This window comes from Marmota flaviventris, chromosome 15 (assembly GCF_047511675.1).
Source record: "Marmota flaviventris isolate mMarFla1 chromosome 15, mMarFla1.hap1, whole genome shotgun sequence".
Lineage (NCBI taxonomy): Eukaryota > Metazoa > Chordata > Mammalia > Rodentia > Sciuridae > Marmota > Marmota flaviventris.
The window spans coordinates 20,473,081-20,494,237 of record NC_092512.1 but is presented as its reverse complement, the minus strand read 5'-3'; the positions used below and the strand labels follow the sequence as shown (position 1 = coordinate 20,494,237).

The following is a 21,157-nucleotide window of genomic DNA, read 5'->3' as shown; positions in this document are numbered from 1 at the left end:
CTTTCACCCAACTCTGAGTTAATGTGTCTTCGAGAACAAAGAAGGCAAGGAACCTCTCATAAATGATTCTGGTTCTAATCTTCCAATATCTTACCAAGCCACGGTTAGTCATACAGGATGTGGGTTGTTGGAATAGGTAGGTGAGCAGACAGGCAGGCAGGCCAGTAGGTAGGTAGGTCTGTCAGTCGGTTGATTGATCTCAAAATTCATATCTATGTCTTTATCAGATCTATATAATCTGTATCTAAATCTAGTCTGCCTTTTAAGAAACATAATATTGTAAGCTATTTCCTCCACTTGAAAAATTTGCTACAAACACCACTTTAAGAAAACAGTCACACCATACTCTCTCATACACTTCTATTTACCATAATTTGCCAACCATTAGTGTATCTTTTCAAATAAAACTTTATCTACATTTCAGAATATTTCCTTGAGTTAGTTGCCAGAGGGCAATTTCTAAGGGCCACCGTTATGGTTTTAATGTTCTTTACTTATTGCCAAATTGTTCTGCAGAGAAGATGGTTATTCTTTCCTTTGAGATTTAATCACAAGATCACTTTTTGTTAGCAAGAGAAGGACATGGGGAACATTGGAAGCCTCTGTGGTCAGCTGCCACATCAGCTGATGGATGTCACCTCGGGAAAAGTTCAAAGTCTTACAGGGTGTTTGCATCATATCTGCAAAAACATCTGGTTCACAACTCTCTGGTACCCAGCATTTAAATTCAGTGCAACCTAAAAATTGTCAGACCAAGTACTGAGCAGAGGCACCCCTATCCTCTTTAGTCTCAGGATGTTTCTCCTGGCCTGCACACTGAAGTGTTTAGTTAAGAGATAGTTTTCAATAAACTGTTGTCACTTGAGAATAAACAGTCTGGACCATGTACGGTTTATTTGGGATACTGAAAAAATAAACAAAATTCAGGGTCAGCTTCCTTCTTGTCTTTGTAGCACTTTCTGGAATGTGTGCCCCCAGCCCTTCCCTTTCTTCCCTGTAGCAGAAGTTTGATTTAACATAAAGCTATTTATTTGGCATTTCAGGAAAATCCTTTTCTGAAGAACTTCAGCAATGAATGGCTTTGGAGTCCTGCTTCGAAATAATCAGTTCATCCTCCTGCTCTTCTTTCTCTTGCAAATTCAGAGTCTGGGTCTGGATATTGATAGTCGCCCTACCACAGAAGTCTGCGCTACACACACAATTTCACCAGGACCCAAAGGTGAGGAAAGAAACCCTCAATCTCATGTAGTAAAGACCATCTCTTCCCTTATCCCCACTCTATGTTCTCAATGACTTTCCTTTATCCCCTTTATCAACTTTCTCCCACCTATATTTTGGGAAATCACTAGTAGGTACTTATTTGAAGTCTTCTCTGATATTAGGTAAGAGAAGGTTGGGAGGAGATGTAAGCCCTGGGGTAGGAATCTGATTGAATTTACCAGGGGACAGAGGAAATCTCCTCCATCATACCCACAGGAAGATGTGCATCCAAGTCATTGTTCTTCAGAAACACTTTCTTTAAGAGCATCTAGCTCTATTCTTGGGCTGGTTTTCTTCCTCCCCTTTCTCATACTGATTCTGCTAAAGCTATTTAGGCAAAAGTTCAGTGAAAGAAAACTTAAATCTTAAACATATGTTTCATTAATTAATTGGCTCCTAGTTTCCAATGAAGAGGATGAATTTTGGGGGGTGATGGGGTGAAAGATTGGAGGTAGTGTATAAATGAACAATTCTTTATTTGAAAGTAGAATCTTTGAGGTCAAGTGCCTTTCGCTGAAGAATGATTGAATATTGCAATTTTTTTCCAAGCAGAGCCAAGGTCCAAATATGCTTCAAGCAACTGGTTGAAAAAAAAAATTAAAAATAAAAAATAAATCTGCTTTCCTGGCTTCAGCTCTTACCCTTTTGTTCTGAAAGTGGTCACTGCACTGCAGATTGGTGCTCTCTTATTAGTAATTCATGCTATGCTTCTTCAGGCTATAGGGCAGAAGAATTGCAGCTGCTTAAAATTTTAAGTAGAAAAAAGGGTCTTTCCAAAAACTGTTTTTTAAAAGGCCTGATGTTTGTCAGTTATTTAAATGTGTATTGCTTAAAGTGCATTTTTTAATCAGTGAATTAATTTCCTCCAAAGATTGCAATCCAAGTTTTAACCTTTGATACCATAAAATAAATGCAAGAAGGAACAATGAGACCTTGGGGCTTCCAAATAATTTCTTGAGTGAATAAATGAATAATGTGAGGGCAAATGTTCAGAAAAGAAAGTTTTGATTAGAAATAAAGTATTTACTTAAAACCATTACTGTATTTTCCAAAGAGTGTAGGAAACTTTGTGTTATTACTGTGGTGTCATGGACAGAGCTGAAATTAATGTTTTCCTTGATTGTGTAAGTGGGAGGGTCTGTTTAAAAGGAGCACCAGTAAATTATTTTCCATGCACAGAAACTGTAACTTTCCAACTGAAAGAACAATAAGATATTATTAAAATAATTTCCAAGATATAATATATGTCAATGTAACAATTTCATTCATTGCAATTTAACTGGCATATGTTGAAAACTTAATAAGTGTCAGGCACTATTTTAGGCACAAGATGTACACAGGATAATATGTCTAAGTGCCATAAACAATGAAGAGGTAAATAATTTATGGGGGCACAGAGGTCAGAGCAGATTTTCTAAGACGATAGTGACTCAGATGGGTCTTAGGTAAGAATTGTTTAGGCAGATCAGAATACCCAAGGAATGGGTAAAGCTTAACAGAAACTAGAAAATGTGCTGAATGCACTTGGCTGAAGAATCCCCTTAATCCTTGCTCTTTTTTTTTTTTTTTGACCAGAGATTTAATCCTGGGGTGCATAGCCACTGTAACACACATCCCTAACCCTTATTATGTCTTATTTTGAGACCAGGTCTCACTAAATTCCTTAGGACCTTGCCAAGTTGCTGAGACTGCCTTTGAACTTGCAAGCCTCCTGCCTCAGCCTCCTGAGCGGCTCAGATTATAAGCATTTGCCACCATGCCCTGCTTAATCCTTGCTTTTAAAAAATTAAAAAGTATAGATAAAAACCTTAAATCTTTCCAAGAAAAAAAGCAAGGAGTATACTTTAGAAATCCTTTGAAAGCATCTTATTTTACTTTATTGTTTTAATCAGGATGTAATTAATATTTGCTGAATGTCAGCAGGCTGTCTACCCTGTATCCTTTTATCGTTATTTCTTCACCTACCACAAAACTCTTTCCCATTACAAATGCTGTTACAATTTCAAGGGATGGAAACTTCCTTAATTCTATTCTTGAGTCTGTGTAGAATTATGAGATGATTACAACCAGAGTATGGCAGGATGAAAATGTGACACATCTAAGGAAGAGGGACACTGGAAGAGGGACTCAAGATGCCATTTCTTCTCTTCCCTGGAGCCTGGGGACTTTGCATGAAAAGCATTCTAAGTTCCTTCTTAATAAATAGATGCCATGATTCTGGAATGTACTGTACATCCCTGGAGTCCTTGGTTAGATGCCGAGGGTTTAAAGCTAAGATAAGGAACCTTCCTAGGAGTTAGGTCTACAGGGTAAGTTTGGGATTAGATTGCAGACTCTTAGGATCAGCACTTGTTTCTTTCTCTACAAATTGCCTACAAATGTACATGGAACTATCTAAGCATATTTATTACTGCTTTTCCTCTACAATAGGTGCTATGTGAGATATCATGTGCACACCAAAAAACAAGATATGGCAACTTCTCTCAAATATAGAATACCATCTCTACTTCATTCCTTTATGAATACTGTAACAGCCCCTCCCAACCCCAAACAAGGCAGACTTGGATCTTTAACTCCACAGAATGAAAAAACAAAATGCTCAATGGCTATATAAACACTTCAAAGGGCTGGGTTATCACTTTTGTTAATATATTTTTCCTAAGACTAAGTGGTCTGTATTTTTGACTAACCATCTCATTACCTTATTTACTGGCACTGCAGCACTGAGCTCAGAAGCTCTAGATAGTATGGGAAACAGACAATAAAAGTAACTAACTTTAATCTCATATAGGAAATATGCAAGTTATTTTGAGTTTCAGTTGGAAAACAACCAGTAATACTATTCAGTTATAGAAAAGTTGCCCAATATAAAGACATTATTTTAGAGTACAAGTTCCTAAGTATCACTTAGTGGAAAGAAAGGCACTATATATTCAGTCTGCTTGATCTTCAGCTTATTATTATATCTACTTTTTGCTTCTGTTTCTTTATTTGAAAAATGAACCTTCATTGTAGACTTGTCCTGAAAATATTGAAATAACCAAACATCAAAAATAGATATGTAACAATTTTCCCTAAGTTTGTTAAGTAACAATTCGGGAAATAAGCATCATTACAATTATCAAAACTTATTTGTTGAAAGTCACCATTATTTTTCTTTCTGTGCCTTAATTTGTTGTTTTATGCTGCTTTAGTAGAAAAGTGCTGTTTTTTCTACCCTTGGTGGTTTCTTTTAGAAACTTATGTGAAATTCTGACCCCTAGTGGTTTTACTTGAAAACAACAATGACAAGAAATTTAGAAAATAACTTTTGAATTAGCAAGACATATTTGGAAGATGCTTTAAAATGTTCAAGGAAATTCCAAAATTTTCACAATTTTCCTATGTGGTGGTAATTCCATAAACATAATGTAAGGAAACAATCTCAATGACTGCCCAGAGTCTTTCAGTAGATGTGAACAGGGAACTTAAATTTGACCTCTGGCCTCTGACTATAAGACTGTTGTCATTACATGACACCCACTAGTTTACACTAGCTATATATTGGGTTTAAAACAGACCTGCTGGGTCAGTGGTGCACATCTGTAATCCCAGTGACTGGGGAGACTGAGGATGGAGAACTGCAAGTTTGAAGTCAGCCTCTGCACCTTAGGGAGATCCTTTTCAAAATGAAAAGGGCTGTGGATATAGTTCAGTATAGAGTGTCCTGGGTTCAGTCCCAACACTCTTTCTCTCCTACACACACACATACACACACACACACACACGCACATGCACACACATGCACACACACACGCTCACACAATAATCTGCTGGCCATATTTTTGGTAATAGCAAGTGACTAAGACAATGGGGTTCATGCAACCCCATAGCCCAACAGTTGCATTAGACACTAAAACATGCTGAAAGTTTATGGCATATTTCCTTTCTGAAAATCAACCAGGCCTTCATTAGTTGGTTTGGAAATCAATGCTCTGTTACCCTATTGCCTATCTTGGCTTCTGCTAGCTTCTTAGTTTTCTTTCAATGGCATTTTTGTCTTTAGGGTCTACAAGGTCTTTTCATATCTGGCTTCTCCCAACTTCTCCCACATCATTTCAAACTACTCCTCTGCCTGTACCTTCCTCTGGACATTCTGGTCTTGTTTTTCATTACTGACTCAGAGCCGTGGTCTCTGCCTGGTTCTGTCTTCCCAAGGATGGTTCTTTCTCATTGAGATCTTAGCTCAATTGCCCTACGCACAGCAAGCCCATGCCTGGCTTCACCTGTCCTCTTCCTAAGACATCTTACTATTTTCACAGACTCACTATTAAATGAGAACTTCTTGTGCATTTTATATGTGTCTAGTCAGGCCTAGAATGCAAGCTGCATGAAGGCCAAGACCCCACCCATTTACTAAATTTGTTATCCTAGCTCCTGCACATAGTGGGTACTTGTTAACATTTTTGATTAAATAAATAAATTCAAATTTTTCAAAATCCCTTAACATTTTAGCAATAATGTAAACTGTTAATACAACTTCATAATATCCTGTCTGTTCATAGAAAATGTTGTGGATGATTCTAAAAAAGGTTTTTTTCCTGTTGGGGGGCATTGTGATTGGATCCTTGCCAGTGGCCACTGATCCTCTGCTAAGTGCAACAGTGCCACTGCTTCCTTGGTGCTCCTGTCTCAGCCCAGCCCACGCACTGACCTGCTGCCACCTCATTCAACTAGAAGAGTTTTGGGTCACTTTCTAGAACATGGCAACTCCTGAGAGTAGCCATCACTACTCTTCCATTCATGTGGCCTGCGATGAATCACACGGCAGAAAAAGACTGTCTCCCCCTTCAGCAAGGCTCTAATGACAATGTCAACCAGTGTGTTAGTATGACTGTCAAGAGCTGCCATTTGCAACAGTGCAAGTGCTTTACAACCATATTTCAATTTAAGTATCTCAACAGACTTTGAGGAGGAAAAAAAACATTGTAATTCCCATTAGACAGATGAAGAAACTGAGGTTCAGAATTATTAAGTCACTAGCCCAAAGCTGCAGAGATGGAAGGGGCAGGGTAGAATCAATTCAGTTACAGTTGGACTCTGTATGCCAATCAGACTGCTAAACCTTCTAATCAGTGGGAGGGGCTTTTAGGCAGGTTTTTGCTTAGAGATTCCATTGATCCTCATGGAACTCACGTTTGGAGAGGCCAGGGCATACGTCTGAGTGCCAGACTATGCAAGGTGTGCACAATTGCCTCTAAGTGAGGTAAGTGAGACGACACCATGAGGGAAATCCTGCAGAGCTCATACCTATTTTCTGGGATAATTTCTTTTTTAGTGAATCCTTTAACTACAAGAAAATGAACTTCTATTTAGCCATCCACTATTTTACTAGATTTGGCTCCATATCCCAGCAATGACACAAGTTAGGTTACAAATCCTCAAATACTTCTCAGCCTCCATCACAGAGGCTTTCTTGAGATTTCCCCAATCAGAGACATGCCCAGGGATATCTGGATCTCAAACATTCAAACCAGTAGTCTTACTACTTGCAAGGTAACTCTCAGAGATAATGTGGTTGAACCCCAGTTGTTTTTGCTTTTCTGAATAGAGACCCAGAGAAGTTAAATAACTTGCTCCAAATTACACAGCTACTAATTGGTGGCAAAGCTAAAACTAGAATTTAGACTGCAGATTCCTGGAGTTGTCCCATTCCACTCTATTACATAATTGTACTCATCTTTTATCATTCTCATTAAGCATGGAATAATCCTTCAGTGTTATAAATTAACGTAAGAAAAAGAGTTCAGTGTTTAAACATGGCACAGAATTGCTTTAACTCGGTCACCTTGATATAAGTTAAGCTGCATATTCCTTTTTGGTGACTTTATCAGACTGGTTAAGCAAGTAGGCAATTTCCCCAAAACTTTTTTATTAATTATATCAATTTTTTAGATTCTTTTATTATTCATTTTAATATATATTTTACGCATAAGGACAGACCAATATTTTAGGTGGTTTGCTGTTTTAAATTCTATATTTCAGGGTGTGGATGTCTGGAGCCTTTTTTTCCCTCTTCTCCCTTTGAGTAGATGCCAAGAAATTTCAAGGTCAGGAGAGAAAGAACAAAATTCCAATCTATCAAAATATGGATAAATACGAGTCAGGTACTGACTAGTAATGATAAAAAAAAATTGTTTGCTTCATTTTAATAAGAACACATCCTTTACCAATGCCATTTATCTCCCTAACTCTTTTATGTAATAATTTGGCTATATATCAATCACTAGTAGAGACCATGATGTTAACCACTTGCATGTTGGTTAAAATCGTGGGCTTTGAATTTGATCTCTGCTACTGACCTAGCTGTGACCTAAGCTTCAGATTTCTCATCTTCAAAAGGGAGATACAAATATTACCCATATCAAATGCCTATTTTAAACATGCTAAAATATGGCTAGCGTATAACTTAGCTATCATTATTTCTTGCATTATCTTCCATTGATGTTGTTAATCACCATAAGTTCTTTCTCTCATCCCCTCCCCACCGCCTCGTCCTCTCCAGTTCCTAAGGTAAAGCTAATAAACTGTAACACTATCTCCCAATAGAAACCCACCAGGGACAGGCCACCACCTTCTGCCTCTCACTGTAATTCCCTATTTTCAGTCTCACTTCAAAGTCAGCCTCCAATCTTCAATAGCTCATGAACTTGAGGTCACCCTTTCTCTCCACTAATATTGCCTTGTTTCTGCAGTTCTCCATCTGGTCCTGGTGTTCCTTGTTAGTAACATGAGAATGATAACAGTATAAACACCCCTGGGGTTAAAACAGGGATGCAGTGGGTTTTAAGACATGCTAAACTTAAGCTTGAGTTTTCTCATCAATGGCATGGAATGATAACAAGGCCATTCCTCCATAGGGCTGAGGTGAGCAAGAGTGAGTTAAGACATGTGAAGCTCTTGGCATAGAACAGACTCAGTGTCAAGCACTCTGTCAATGTAACCAAACTGGAGGTTAGCAGGACCCAAAGGAGAAAGAGACTATGCTTCCTCAGGTCTTGTACTTTTTCTTTCTTTAAGAAATGTTTTCCTTCAGTTACTATCTGTTCCACCAGCAGGGTGTTCTATTGGCTCCAGTGGTTGATGACATGGGTAAGCCAGGCACAACTGTTCACTTTCTTACTCTTCATGTTTGTGTTTACGAAATTTGACTTGTGAAAACTTAACAACTCAATTGGAATGATTTTATTAGGCCTCCCCACATCGTCTCATGATATTCTATCCCTTCTCCAGTTTGTCAGTTTTCTGCATCACATATTTTATTTGTGTACCCTATAATTTTAGAAAATTCTTTATTATGTTTTATAGCTCTCACTGCTCTTTTAGAAAAGAATTGTAAATATGTACAGTAAAAACCTGACATGCAGAGACTCAAGTGAGGTAGCATCTAAATAACTTAATACTTTTCATATTATTCATGGTGATTGTGCTTGATTTGATACTGGGAGCATCATTTTAGGTCTCTTGTGACCATTAGTCTATACTTGCATCTGTTAAACAAATACATGCACATAACTCTTGAGAATTTATAAAGGGTTTATTATTTTGTCTCAGCTCTCCTGACTTAGGTAGGGGTTACTTTCCTTATTGAAGAGAAAAAAAGCTTCTCTTAGATATGATTTGACTGCATAGCTGTGAGGGAGGATTCTGAAGAGAAATCCAGTGCCCACTTTACCTCCCTAACCATGAAGGCAGAAACCTAGCCCACTTGGCTGTTGATGGGAGCTGAGCTCAGTTAAACAGATAGTCTTCTCTCAGGAAAACAGCCATATCTTAATAAAGCAGGTTAGATATAATAAAGAAACCAAATTCCTTAAGGAGGTGGCTCTTATTGTTCTCTCTATTCAAGAACTTCTAGAGTCTGAGGGTCATTTATTTGCTGCTATGAGCCAGTGTATATGTAAGACACTATACTATTGGGTCTCCTCAAAAATAGTTTCAATAGTGTTGTTCAGTTGGGCCTGAGATAAACCAGTATCTAGAAAAATGATTTTGCTGTTCAGAGCCAAAAGCTGCAACAAAGTCACCTCTCTCTCATCAGAACACATGCTGGGTGACCAAATGACAAGACGACCAAATAGAGGAGGCCCATATGTCTAATGGGAAGTGGGGAGATGGAATAGGCAGCCGGTAGGGTAAATAGGTAATGTGCTCCAAAGAAAAAGGAAGGTCCCCATAGAAACCAGGTGATTTTGACACACCACAAGGAAGACCTCTGGAACTGTTTACCAGTGTCACCCTAGTGCCATGCTTATCACTGAGGAGCAAGACAGAACAATCCATCAATGATTGTGGGGCAACCCTGGTGTATGATCCTATTCACAGAGCAATGTGCTTCCAGGAAGTTCATACAGAGTACGGTACAAGGGAGGTGACCCACTTTCCTGGTTGGAGTGCACTTAAGAGGATGTTTGTTTTTCAAATTTAAATGAGCTTAAAATTTGAGTAACCTGTATAGGGAAGGTTTTCTTGTCTCCCCATGATCAGGGGAGGCAACACCACATGGGTATCATTTGAACAACGTTTTGTGCTGTCATCTCTTCCTGATTCTCTGACATTTTAATTCTGAGAAAATGAATGTGAAAAGCAACATGTCCAGCACTGACTGCTGTCAAAGGAACTCTGCCTTTGCCTACAAGTCTTTATTAACAGGAACTGAATCTCCCCAAATGCTTCATATCTCAGCTCATTCTCCTGTACCCCTTCTTGTTTTACTTTTAAGAATATAAAAATGTGGGTGGGGATTAAGAAGCTATTAACAGGCTAAGCATAGACAAGTCAAAGTCAATTCTCCTGATTCCCGAGTCTCACTTTGTTAAAAACCAACACACTCCAATTTCCCATTAGCAAATTACTCATTTCCAAGACCTCCTTTGGTTCCTCCTTCCCCATAAAACTGTTAGGCATTGATAATGTCTTGCCCAAGATGGTGCTGAAATCCTTAAGACCCAATGTAGAGCTCGATAGCCAGTAGAAACACAATCAATATTTGTTCAATGAGTGAACGAGTGAGTGAATTGTGAAGCTTTAAACAACACTCTAGATCAAAGTGTTCCTCTATTATCACAAAAAACTCACACTCTAATTAAGTAAGTTGACATTAATACGAACAGTTAAATAAGAATGCATTATTTAAATAATACTCCAAGGCAGCAATTATAATGCAGTAACAGGAACCAGATGGTGAATTATCAAGGAAATAATTCTATCAATAAATTCATAGAAATTAAAAATTAACTTGAGATAAGACTCATGGGTAAAATTTATAAAGGGAGAGAAGAGCCATAGTTCTCATTACATTATTTATGATGTATTTTTAATTTGCAAGAGAATTTCATGCTAATGGTAACATGTAACATGTATAAAGATGTACAAAATAGAGACATGTAAAGATATTGGTCTTTCTTTATGGTCACCTTTTTATTTCTGGATCCACTTCTACCATGTAACCATCATCAATGCCTTGATATTAATATTATTCTCTATATTTATTTATTTTTATTCTAAATAGTATCATACTAGATACATTACTCGCCAAGAAACATTCTATATGAAACGTAATGTAGAGCTCACTCCTTATCCAGAAAACCTTCTATAACTCATTACTTTTACTATCATTGAAGATTGTGTCATATCTTAAATACAAATTTAGCCATAAGAATGTAATATAAATTATTATATTTTTAATCAATTTTATGATATAAATTTTAGATTGTTTATGGGTTATATTTCTGCCACTGTATATTTTTTTATTGTTACTGTTATTCCCGTAAAATAAGTTCCCTAAGGTAAATTAGGGTATATGTGTTTTTAATTTTAATCATATTGACTGATTATTTTTCATAAGTGTAGCAATTTAAATTGTCAAGAGCAATGAATGAGAACATTCAATTCTCTATATCTATAGTACCTTTGGATATGATTAGTGAAATATGATACAGATATTTACATATGTATTAGTATACATATGTATAACTAATAAAGAACCTGGACACTTTTCATTTCTTATTTATTGTTTAAATATTTGATCCATCTTTTTAATTTATTTATTGTCATTTTGCAAAGCCATTTGCAAATGTTCTTTGTAAATTAAGACTAATATTCATTTTAATGTCTTAGTGTTCAATTTTTTTCTTGTCTATCATTTATTTGATAATAAACCTAGTACATTTATGTGGTGTCTTTCACCATATCAAAACTTTAATCTCATATGGTCACATATGTCCATCATTTACAACATTTGGTTTCTTCTCTAAGTGAATAAATTTCAAATAGAAAGAACAAGCATGTGCCACTCTGTGGAAACAGGACCTGAAGGGCATTTTGATGAACGATGAACAGACAGGTTGGACAGGAAGACAAGGTTATGCAGGTCAATGCCAGAAAATAACCTGAGGAATTTCCCTGGATGCCAAACTGACAGTCTGCATATTAGAATAATTAGTTTAGATTGGGCCTATGAACATAGAAGTACTGCTAAAACGTTTTGAATGGCACAATAGCACGATGAAAACCTGGTTTTTATAAAGATTAATTTGCAAGATGGTTTGGGAAACTGAAGTCCAAATCCAAGGAAACAAGTGTTGCAACACTATTTATTGAACAGAAAATATTCTAGGCACTTCAGATAAGTCAATAAAACAAACACTCTGGAGACCATTAAGGAATCACCTACAGGGACAAAGTTTGGGGCACAAGCACAGGCAGAGGCAAAGTAATGCAAGTGAGTATGGGAGGAAAAAGAAAGAATGGACATGAGAAAAATTGGGAATCCAGATGGACTTGAGGAAGGGGGAATGATCAAAGCTGAGCCTGGGAAATTCAGAACTAATCGGGAGACAAAGGTAAAATTGAAGAGAAAGCAGAAATGTGGGGTGTAGGGCAGCCGTGGAAACAGTAGAATAGAAGCAGTGGTTTGTGTATTCATCTGGGCTGCTTCGCTAGATTAAGGGCCATCACCACAGACCCCTAGAAGACTGAAGTCAATTTATTAACCAATCACTATTGAGAATGACATTTTAATCAATCACAAATTCATTTGACTGTACTGTCATTAAGTTCTCATTTATCCACCTTGTCTTTGGAAAAGCTGTTCCTTTTATATTGAGGATACTTATTGAGAAAGCACCAACACCCCAGACTATGCCAACAGCTAGGGATGCAAAGAAGGCAATGTATCACCCCAGACCCTCTAGGACTCTGCGTGGTATGGAGCTGTGAAGAGCAAAATCGGTGCCCTTCAGAGAGAGAGAGAAATTCTGACTCTTGACAAGGGAGGTGGAAGCAGGAACATCTGTACCTTGAAGACATAGACAGAGGAGGTGACCCATGACCTGTATCTGTAAGGTACATGGAGATCAACAGAAAATAAAAATCCACATGAGCTTTCACTTGTGAGGACATTTCATCACCAACCCACTACAATATAGTGACAAATTTATATGATTGCTTATTTGCTTTGCACATACCTTGAGATGTAAGGTTATTCGGGTGAAGCCCAGTGTGAGAAATTCCATTTACATAATCCTGACCAAAAAAGAAAAAAAAAAAAGCAAGAAGAGAGTTTGGGATGTGGGCAGGTAGAGTTAGGCATTCCTTCCTTTATGCACCATAACAGTGGCTCTTTCATGCCTATCTTCTCCTGAGGTTTTTACCTCCCCTGGGAAGGGACACCATTCTCCTGGTCATTGCTTAAAGCTTGTATTAGTAAGGAAACTTGTGTTTGCAAACACAAGAACCCATCACAAACCTAACCTACCCTGGTTTATCAAACAAACGAACAGGAGACAAGTGCAATTTAGAGACTCACTACAAAAAGGAATTCAAGATGCATTAGATGCAGACGCTTGAGCAATATATTCTGGACTCAGTCTACTCATTTGGTTTTAATTTATTCTATAATGACTTTGTTGTAAAGCAGATTCTGTCTTCATGGTGTCAAGATAGATTCAAACTCTTCAATGATAGTCTATCTCCTCTGTAATCCCTGTAGACAAATCAAGTTTTGTTTTGTTTAAGTTCTAACTGAAAACCTCAAATTGAGACTTAATAGGTTCTAATTGGGTCACTTGTCAATTTACTGAACAAATCACCAGGAGTAAAGCCCAAACCAAATGGTCTAAGAATGAGTGAGTGTTGATTTGCTACAGAAAATTGTAGAGCTGTTACCAGAATGCCAGAGATAGGTACCAGGAAGAATACCCACTATATACACAGCATCTATGAGTAGTGGGGCACACCCCATGCAAAGGGCTCTTTTAGGAATTTTACCTCCATAATCTCTTTTAGTCGTCAAGTAACTCTGTGAGAAAAGGTCATTATCCCCATTTTCCAGGATAGAAAACTGAAGCAGGGAAGTTAATTATTTAGTACAAGATTTAATTTAAGTTTAAATAATTTATTAAATAAGTTACTTATTAAAATGATTAAAATTCAATTATTTATTAAACTCAATTATTTATTGAAGTATAGGTATAAATTATTTAGTATACAATTAAAGAGCTATTATATGACAAATTCAGAATTTAAGCCTAAGTTTGTACACATATACATATGTGTATAATACACACATATACATCTAAGTATGTGTGTATAACTAAAATTCATATATTCATGCATGAATACTTACATGTGTGTATACATATGTATACATATATTTGTGATATAGCCATATATATATATATATTTATATTTATATAGAGACAGAAATGAGCTCTCAGAAAGAAATGCAGAAATTCACAGGAGTAAGCCTAAGTTTTTTGAAAATAAATCATGATCAATAATTCCATAATTCCATTTGTTCTTCTGGAAGAACTAACCAATAGATACTTATTCTGTATATTTATATCTGTATAATATGTATATTTATACATGTCTGTATATTTATACATATATACATAAATACATACATACTTATATACAGATATATGTATAAATTCCAGTTTCATCTATTGCATCAGGCTTCCAAAGGGAAATTGAATAGAAACATGGTTCCTGAGAGTGAAGACCTTTGCCAAATTAAATCTTTGTAAAGAATATCTTTCTTATAAGATGCTCCCTGAGATATCTTTTCTACTTAAAGACAAGTTTTCCTATAAACTAAGATTCCACTGGTCCCTTTGTAGCTATATTCCTACAATATTTTTGGAGCACTTTAAATGTGTTAGGGAATGTGTTCATTGTTCTACAAGAATGATCTTATTTTATGCACATTCATCATAACTGTGTGACAGAATGTTAGAGGAAAACATCAGATATATCCTGGAGGATCCATGTCCCACTGCCAAGTAAATATTTCTTCTGTATTCCTGAGAAGCATAATGTTTATTGTTCTTCAGAAAGAACCATCCTAGTGACCAAGTCTTTAGCATGTGGGCTGTAGGGACACATTTAACAGCCAGACTACAGCAACAGGTAATCATATATAATGAGGAGACTTGCACTGGGGATAGGTAAGTTTGCTGCCTATGGGCTTCATCACAGATCAGCCCACTTTCCCAGAAACCACCTTTTGTGAATGACCAATGGGAATTTGTCTTCTTCCAAATACTTGTTTAAGGTAGTTTCTTTATTTTATTTTATTTTATTTTATTTTTTTAGAGAGAGAGAGAGAGAGAGAATTTTAATATTTATTTTTTAGTTCTCGGCGGACACAACATCTTTGTTTGTATGTGGTGCTGAGGATCGATCCCAGGCCGCACGCATGCCAGGCAAGCGCGCTACCACTTGAGCCACATGCCCAGCCCTAAGGTAGTTTCTTGATCTATCAGTTAGTTCTACCAAAAGAGCAAATGAATGATTTGTCATGATTTATTTTCAAAGAATTTAGGCTTAGTCTGTGAATTTCTGCAAATCTTTCTAAGAGTTTGTTTCTCCTTTTTTACTAGATTAAATATGTCATAGCATATTTAATCATATTGGACTCAAGACAAACAAGATTATAGAATTCTATGAAGGCGATTTTAGCAAATACTTGTAGACCATTAGAAAACAAGATCTATATAATGGTGATAGGGTTATGTAGGAGACTGTTCCCATCATCTAGGGACACTTGCTAAAGTAGTTAAGAAAGATATGTCATTGACTTTACTAGAGTAAAACTAAATAAAATATGGGCAAATAAAAAATCAGAAAGAAGGATGAAGCAATGACAGTGTGGTCGCTAAACTCAGTGATGGGTGTGTTTGTCTTTTCATCTTTGAATGTGTGAAAATTTTCATAGTTGTGATTTAAGTTTGGATTATGCCTTGTAAAGCTCATGTGTTAGGCAATGCAGCCATGCTTAGAGGTGAGAAGACAGAATTGTGAGGGCTCTAACCTTATCCATGGATGAATCCACTTAATGGATTAAGTATTTGAATAAGTTTACTGGGAGGTGGTAAAAATGATTGGCAGTTGGGGTATGGCTGGAGGAGGTAGGTCACTGGGGATGTGACCTTGGGGAATATATCTGTCTCTGTCTCCTTCCTTTGCTTTTGAACTGCCGACAACTGGGCAGCTTCCCTCTACCATGCCATTCCTCCATTATGATTCCGCAATGGAGGAGGATGAGCGTGAACTGAAACCTTTGAAAATGTGAGTCCAAAATAAATTTGTCCTCCTCTAAGTTGTTCTGGTCAGGTATTTTGGTCACAATGAAAAAGAATACTGATAAACACAATAGGAAAGAGTAAAACTAAATAAAATATGGGCAAATAAAAACCGTTAGTAATGGTTATAGGCTAAAGATTGAGGTAGTGAATACCAAGGAACAATCACTTTATGCTTCCCTTCCTTTATTAGAGAAAAATAGAGGGGTTTACCCAATGAGCTGTGTGAGCACTTTTTATTCACTATCTCCTTCAATTCATAACAATCCTACAAGGTAAGAATGATTTTTCTCCATTTTATGGAAGAAGAAACTGAGACTCGGAAAACTGAAATGACTTGCTCCAGGCTCTTAGCAATGGTACGGACCCTCTGCCTTGGAGAGAGCTGTGTGGAAGTGACTGGGTGGAAATAACTCAAGACAGGTCAGGGGTAAGTGCAGGTACCTTGGGGTATGGTAAACTGGATGAATGGGGAAAAGGTGAGCAATAGCAAATCTCAGGGAGGCCCAAATATTTCAGCAAAACGATTAGAGAAGGAAAACTGCTGATCCATTGTATGACCCTATTAGTGTATTTGATGTGTATCAGAGAGGTCTGGGGAATAATCAATACGATTGTTGAAATTTCCAAACATGAGGATGCAGTTGGCACCTGTGGAACGAAGATATATATAGGGGTTAAAGCACACGTTTTAGGAAGGAGTACTTGCCTCATTAATGAAGAACACCATGGTAACTATCCTACTTGATTCTAATGCTGATCAGGAGAAAGATTGCTAACAACTCCTTCCATCTCTAAAATGATATTGGCAATGAAAAAGGCATAGCTTCCTTTGAATTTTTCTTTAACATTTCCAAAATGAATGCCCTAATTTTTTAATAATCACTTCTTTTGAGTACAGGGTACCGACCTAGCTTCAGCTATTTAATTTCAAAGTAGAATTCAATTTTAAAAGATTGCTTGAGAGAAAGGAAAGAAAAGAGTACCTAAGAAAATGTGGTCAACTGTGTACTCTGCTGGAATTCAGCTGGAGAGATTATCATACCAAGCTAATGGCCTAGAGGGACCCAAACAAATCACTTTTATAAAACTGAAATTCATTTATTTCAGTTTATAGCTTTTCATCTAATTTTCAAATGTAAGTGGCTATTTTAAAATGAAGGCTAAATAGCACTACTAATCCAGTGAACTATTGCCAGAAGGATAAAAGTGGACAACTGTGAACCAAGTGGGGGTCCTTCCCAAAGCTTACTTTTATGTCTCCTTTCTGTTCTCATTAAAGCAAGTCCCAAAGATCAAATGAACCGGGCCCTGAGCTGAAGGCAAGGACACAAGTTGTTTACTTCATCTCTGCCAGCCTCCTGCTCGCCACCAGGCTGGATACAGTCACATAGGTTACAAAAACAGCAGTGCGATTTTCACCCTCCCAGAGCCACCAGGGAGCAGCAGATGACTGTCACTCACCAGCTGCCTCCAGTTAGACACTTCCTTGGAAATGAATGGGAAAACTCACAGGAAGGAGAAGTGGGAATGAAAGTGATAATAATGCTAATATTCACATCCATGACTTTACAGTTGACTTTACAATTCAACCTCTGGTGAACAGGACATACCTCCTAGTCCCATTGTACAGAACAATATAAGAACCAGAAATTGTAAGATAGGGATTTCCTCTGAATCATACAGCTTGTTCAGAGAACAGGCTTTGATGATAAATGGTCTGATTTGAATCCTGACTTTACCGTTTTTAAGCTGTATGACCCTATATAATGACATCACCTCCCCTTGTCCCCATTTCCTCAACTATAAAACGGAGTTCAAAGTAATATCTATCTCAAAGATTGCAGAAATCAAATTATGGAATGCATATCAAGAACCAAGAACACTCTTGGCACATAGTACTCAATAATTCTATTACTACATTTGTAAAATATTTTATGGTTCCTTCAAAGTACATACAACTCTACAGGCATTAAGAACCAGAATCAGGCATTGTGTTAAATTCTGGGTGTGCTAGAATAAATCACTTATGATCACAGCCGTATCTAAGGTCACAGAAGGAGGTAAGGGATGGACAGAGATGAACTGACACATTGAGTGTAAGGTAACGTTTTAAACAAATGCTATTAGAGGAATAATTGAATAATTTAGCTTTAAATTTCTACAGAGTGACAAAGAGAGGTCTTCCTAGAGTCTAAAACCTTTATAATTTGACACTTCTTTTAAAAAAAAGAAAAACTGCTTTGGAGAAAGTTTCTCTCATTGTACAAATGAGTAAAACAAGGCCCAGAAAATCTAAGGACTCCCCAAGGTCCCTCAGTTGGTGAGTGGCAAAGTTAGTTCTCAATTATACTAACCTGCCAGAAGGATACATTTTCTGTGGTTTAAGTCATTGAGATAGTGAGTTAAGCCTTTTTCTTTGATTTTTACCCCCATTATCTTTCTTGTTTAAAAGATAATATAAACTGTTGTGTTTTTTTTTTCTGAATATCACCTTTTCTCCCTGAAAAAAAGAATTCAACAAAGTGCCAAATTCTCTAAAATTCACCATCTGTTAAGAGTCACAGAAGCCCAGGCTGAAAGTAATACCACATAGTGACAGGGATCTGGAGGGGCAGAAGAGTATATGGTGCTGAATCCTCCTTCAACCACTAACTAGCTCTGTGACAATAAGCACGCACCGTCACCCACAGAGTCTCATTTTTTTTCTACTTATAAAATGCAATAATAGTAGTTTCAGTCTTCTATGATGATTCCATGTCAAGTCCTTAACTGAGCACTTAGCACATGTTAAAATTGCTTGATATACATTTACTGTTAACTTTAGCTAGAAAAATGCAACCTGGTCCAAACTGTATCTCTCTGGTCTAACCACATAAATCCTCTGTGCATCTTTTCCCTTCCTCAGAAATTTATAGATCCCCTTGGGCAGTACCCCAAATCTCACAACTAGAAATCCATCTTACCCATACACTTTCCATGATTTTATTTAATTTTTTCATACATGCATGCAATATATAACAATTTAATTTGACCAGTATTACTGCCCAGAATTCTTCCTCCCACCCCATTTTCCTCTCAGGAAAAAGAAATGGAGAAACTCTCTCAGTGTATATTTTTTACCTGGACAAATCAATGAACATCCCAACTTTCCTCCCAACTCCAGGAATTTCATTAATACCATTTGAACTTTGTTTTTCCATCTTTCTTCTGGTGATGGACAGAGACCTTCATTTCCTGAGATTACTGCAGTGATAATGTAGGTATCTGGTGTTAGCACAATGTTTGTTTGCTCTTTATTTTCAAAGCAACAATCATCTGCTTGCCTTGTTGATCTTAAAACTGGGCGAAGCAGAAAGGGCAGATACTATGCCCACCCAAAGGAAGAGGAAATTTCAGCAACAAAGGAAGGAATGGCAAAGGCCATCATTGCATAAGCACTGATTGTGTCCCAGGTCTTCTATGTATTTTATTTGACTTGAATTTCTTAAGAGCCCACTATAATAGGCATTATTAATTCAGTTTTCAGGAGAGGAAAGTGAGACTTGAAGAACATGTGTTCACATTCCTCCAGATAGGGTAAGTGGAGGAGCTGAGATTCAAGTCCAGACCAGTCTTACTCCAAAATCAGTAAACTCAATCATTGACTTATCAAAGATTTGCTCAATCCATATGTTATGATTTAGATATGTGGTATCCCCAAAAAGCTCATGTGTGAGACAATGCATGAAGGTTTACAGATGAAATGATAGGTTTATAAGAGCCTTAACCTAACCAGATATTACCAGTTAATCAGTGATATAATCAGTGATTATAATCAGTGAATTGCTCCCCATAGGATTAACTGGGTGAGAGCTGAAAGTGGGTAGATTGCGACTGGTGGAGGTAGGTCATTGCAGGCCTGCCTTTGGGGTTTATATTTAGTGGTGGTGAGGAGAGCTCTTTCTTTCTGCTTCCTGGTGCATGTTCCCAGTTGCTTTTCTCTGTCACACACTTCTGCCATTCTGCCTCATCTCAGGCCCCAAGGAATGGAGTTGGCCATCAGGTCTCTTGGTGGCAGCAGTGAATTACCACAACGTTAGTGAGTAATGAACATGATGTTAAAATCTAGGACTCCTAATTCATAGTCCAGGTTACCTTCCATGAAACCAGTCGCTCAGCCCTTCCGGGTTGTTCAGGGTGCTAGAGCCACACTCTCCTATAACTCAGACAGCTGCCACTCATATGCGACTGTTTTGAAGCTGTTCCGCATTCCACATCTCCTGTTCTTAGCTTCCTGGTTCATGCTTACAATTTGGGGGTTCTTTAAACATAAAGTAGGATGCAGAGAAAAGTAAAAGAGAAGATACACTGGAAGTTTCTTTTTTTGACCTGGGTTTCCAGCCTGCCTGAACTCAACACGTCATCACATCTGAGTTGCAAGGCAAGCTCTGTACTGGGGGACAGAATCTAACCATGCTCACCCTCCCCTGGGAAGAATGCACTTTGGTGTCTATTTGAGCTGCTTCACTCTCTCTAGTTTTCTGTTTTTAAAGGAGATGATGGTGAAAAAGGAGATCCAGGAGAAGAGGGAAAGGATGGCAAAGTGGGGCGCAGGGGACCAAAAGGTAGGTAAACCCATAGGAAATTGACACTACAATGTGAAAGTGCTTATGTTTCTCTCTCCTGGTCCTGGCCCTGGCCTTCATCCTGGAAATTTAGCAGTTTCATTATCTTCTCTGCCCCCATGACACATGGAATATATGTCAGACATGAATTAACTCACCATCCAAGGGCTCCTATGAGCCTGCCTGTCAACAAGACGAAGACATATTTCTGCAGCTGCGTTCCTAGGGTTGGCCAGAGTGGACACTCTGGGAGCCCCAAAGGAGTAGCTCTCTCCAAGAATATCTAAGAAAGGAGGAGTTTAAGAAACAGAGCTGTGTTCAAGGTTGAATCTCTCTTCAGAAGCTGAGACTAAGAAACTTTCTGCAGTTGGCATAGAGCTTCAGGGGAAAGACACAAAGAAATAGAAAGAGCTGCCTGATTCATGGATATGTTTACCTTTCCCCAAGATCTCTATTTCTTTAAATCCTCTTTTCTTCTAAAAATGAATAACACAATGGGCAAGGAGAGGGGAATGAGATGATCAGAAGCAAAAGAGATGAGGATAACACAAAACTATAAGGGAATGTTTCCCCTTAAAATGTCCAGAGTAAACCTCCTTAAAACACAGCCTCTGGATTGTGATGCATCTGAACTTTTGAATTAATCCTTGCCAACTGCTACAA

General features: G+C 37.6%; 1 protein-coding gene across 1 annotated transcript in view; it reads left to right on the top strand.

Moving 5' to 3' along the window:
* Nucleotides 1–1,071: 1,071 nt before the first annotated feature.
* The window catches only part of Colec10 (collectin subfamily member 10), a 32,536-nt gene continuing 12,450 nt past the window's right edge, over nucleotides 1,072–21,157 (top strand). The window contains exons 1-2 of the mRNA XM_027952710.2: nucleotides 1,072–1,219; nucleotides 20,423–20,494. Coding sequence (XP_027808511.1) covers nucleotides 1,072–1,219; nucleotides 20,423–20,494 — 220 coding nt within the window. The remainder of the gene's footprint in view (nucleotides 1,220–20,422; nucleotides 20,495–21,157) is intronic.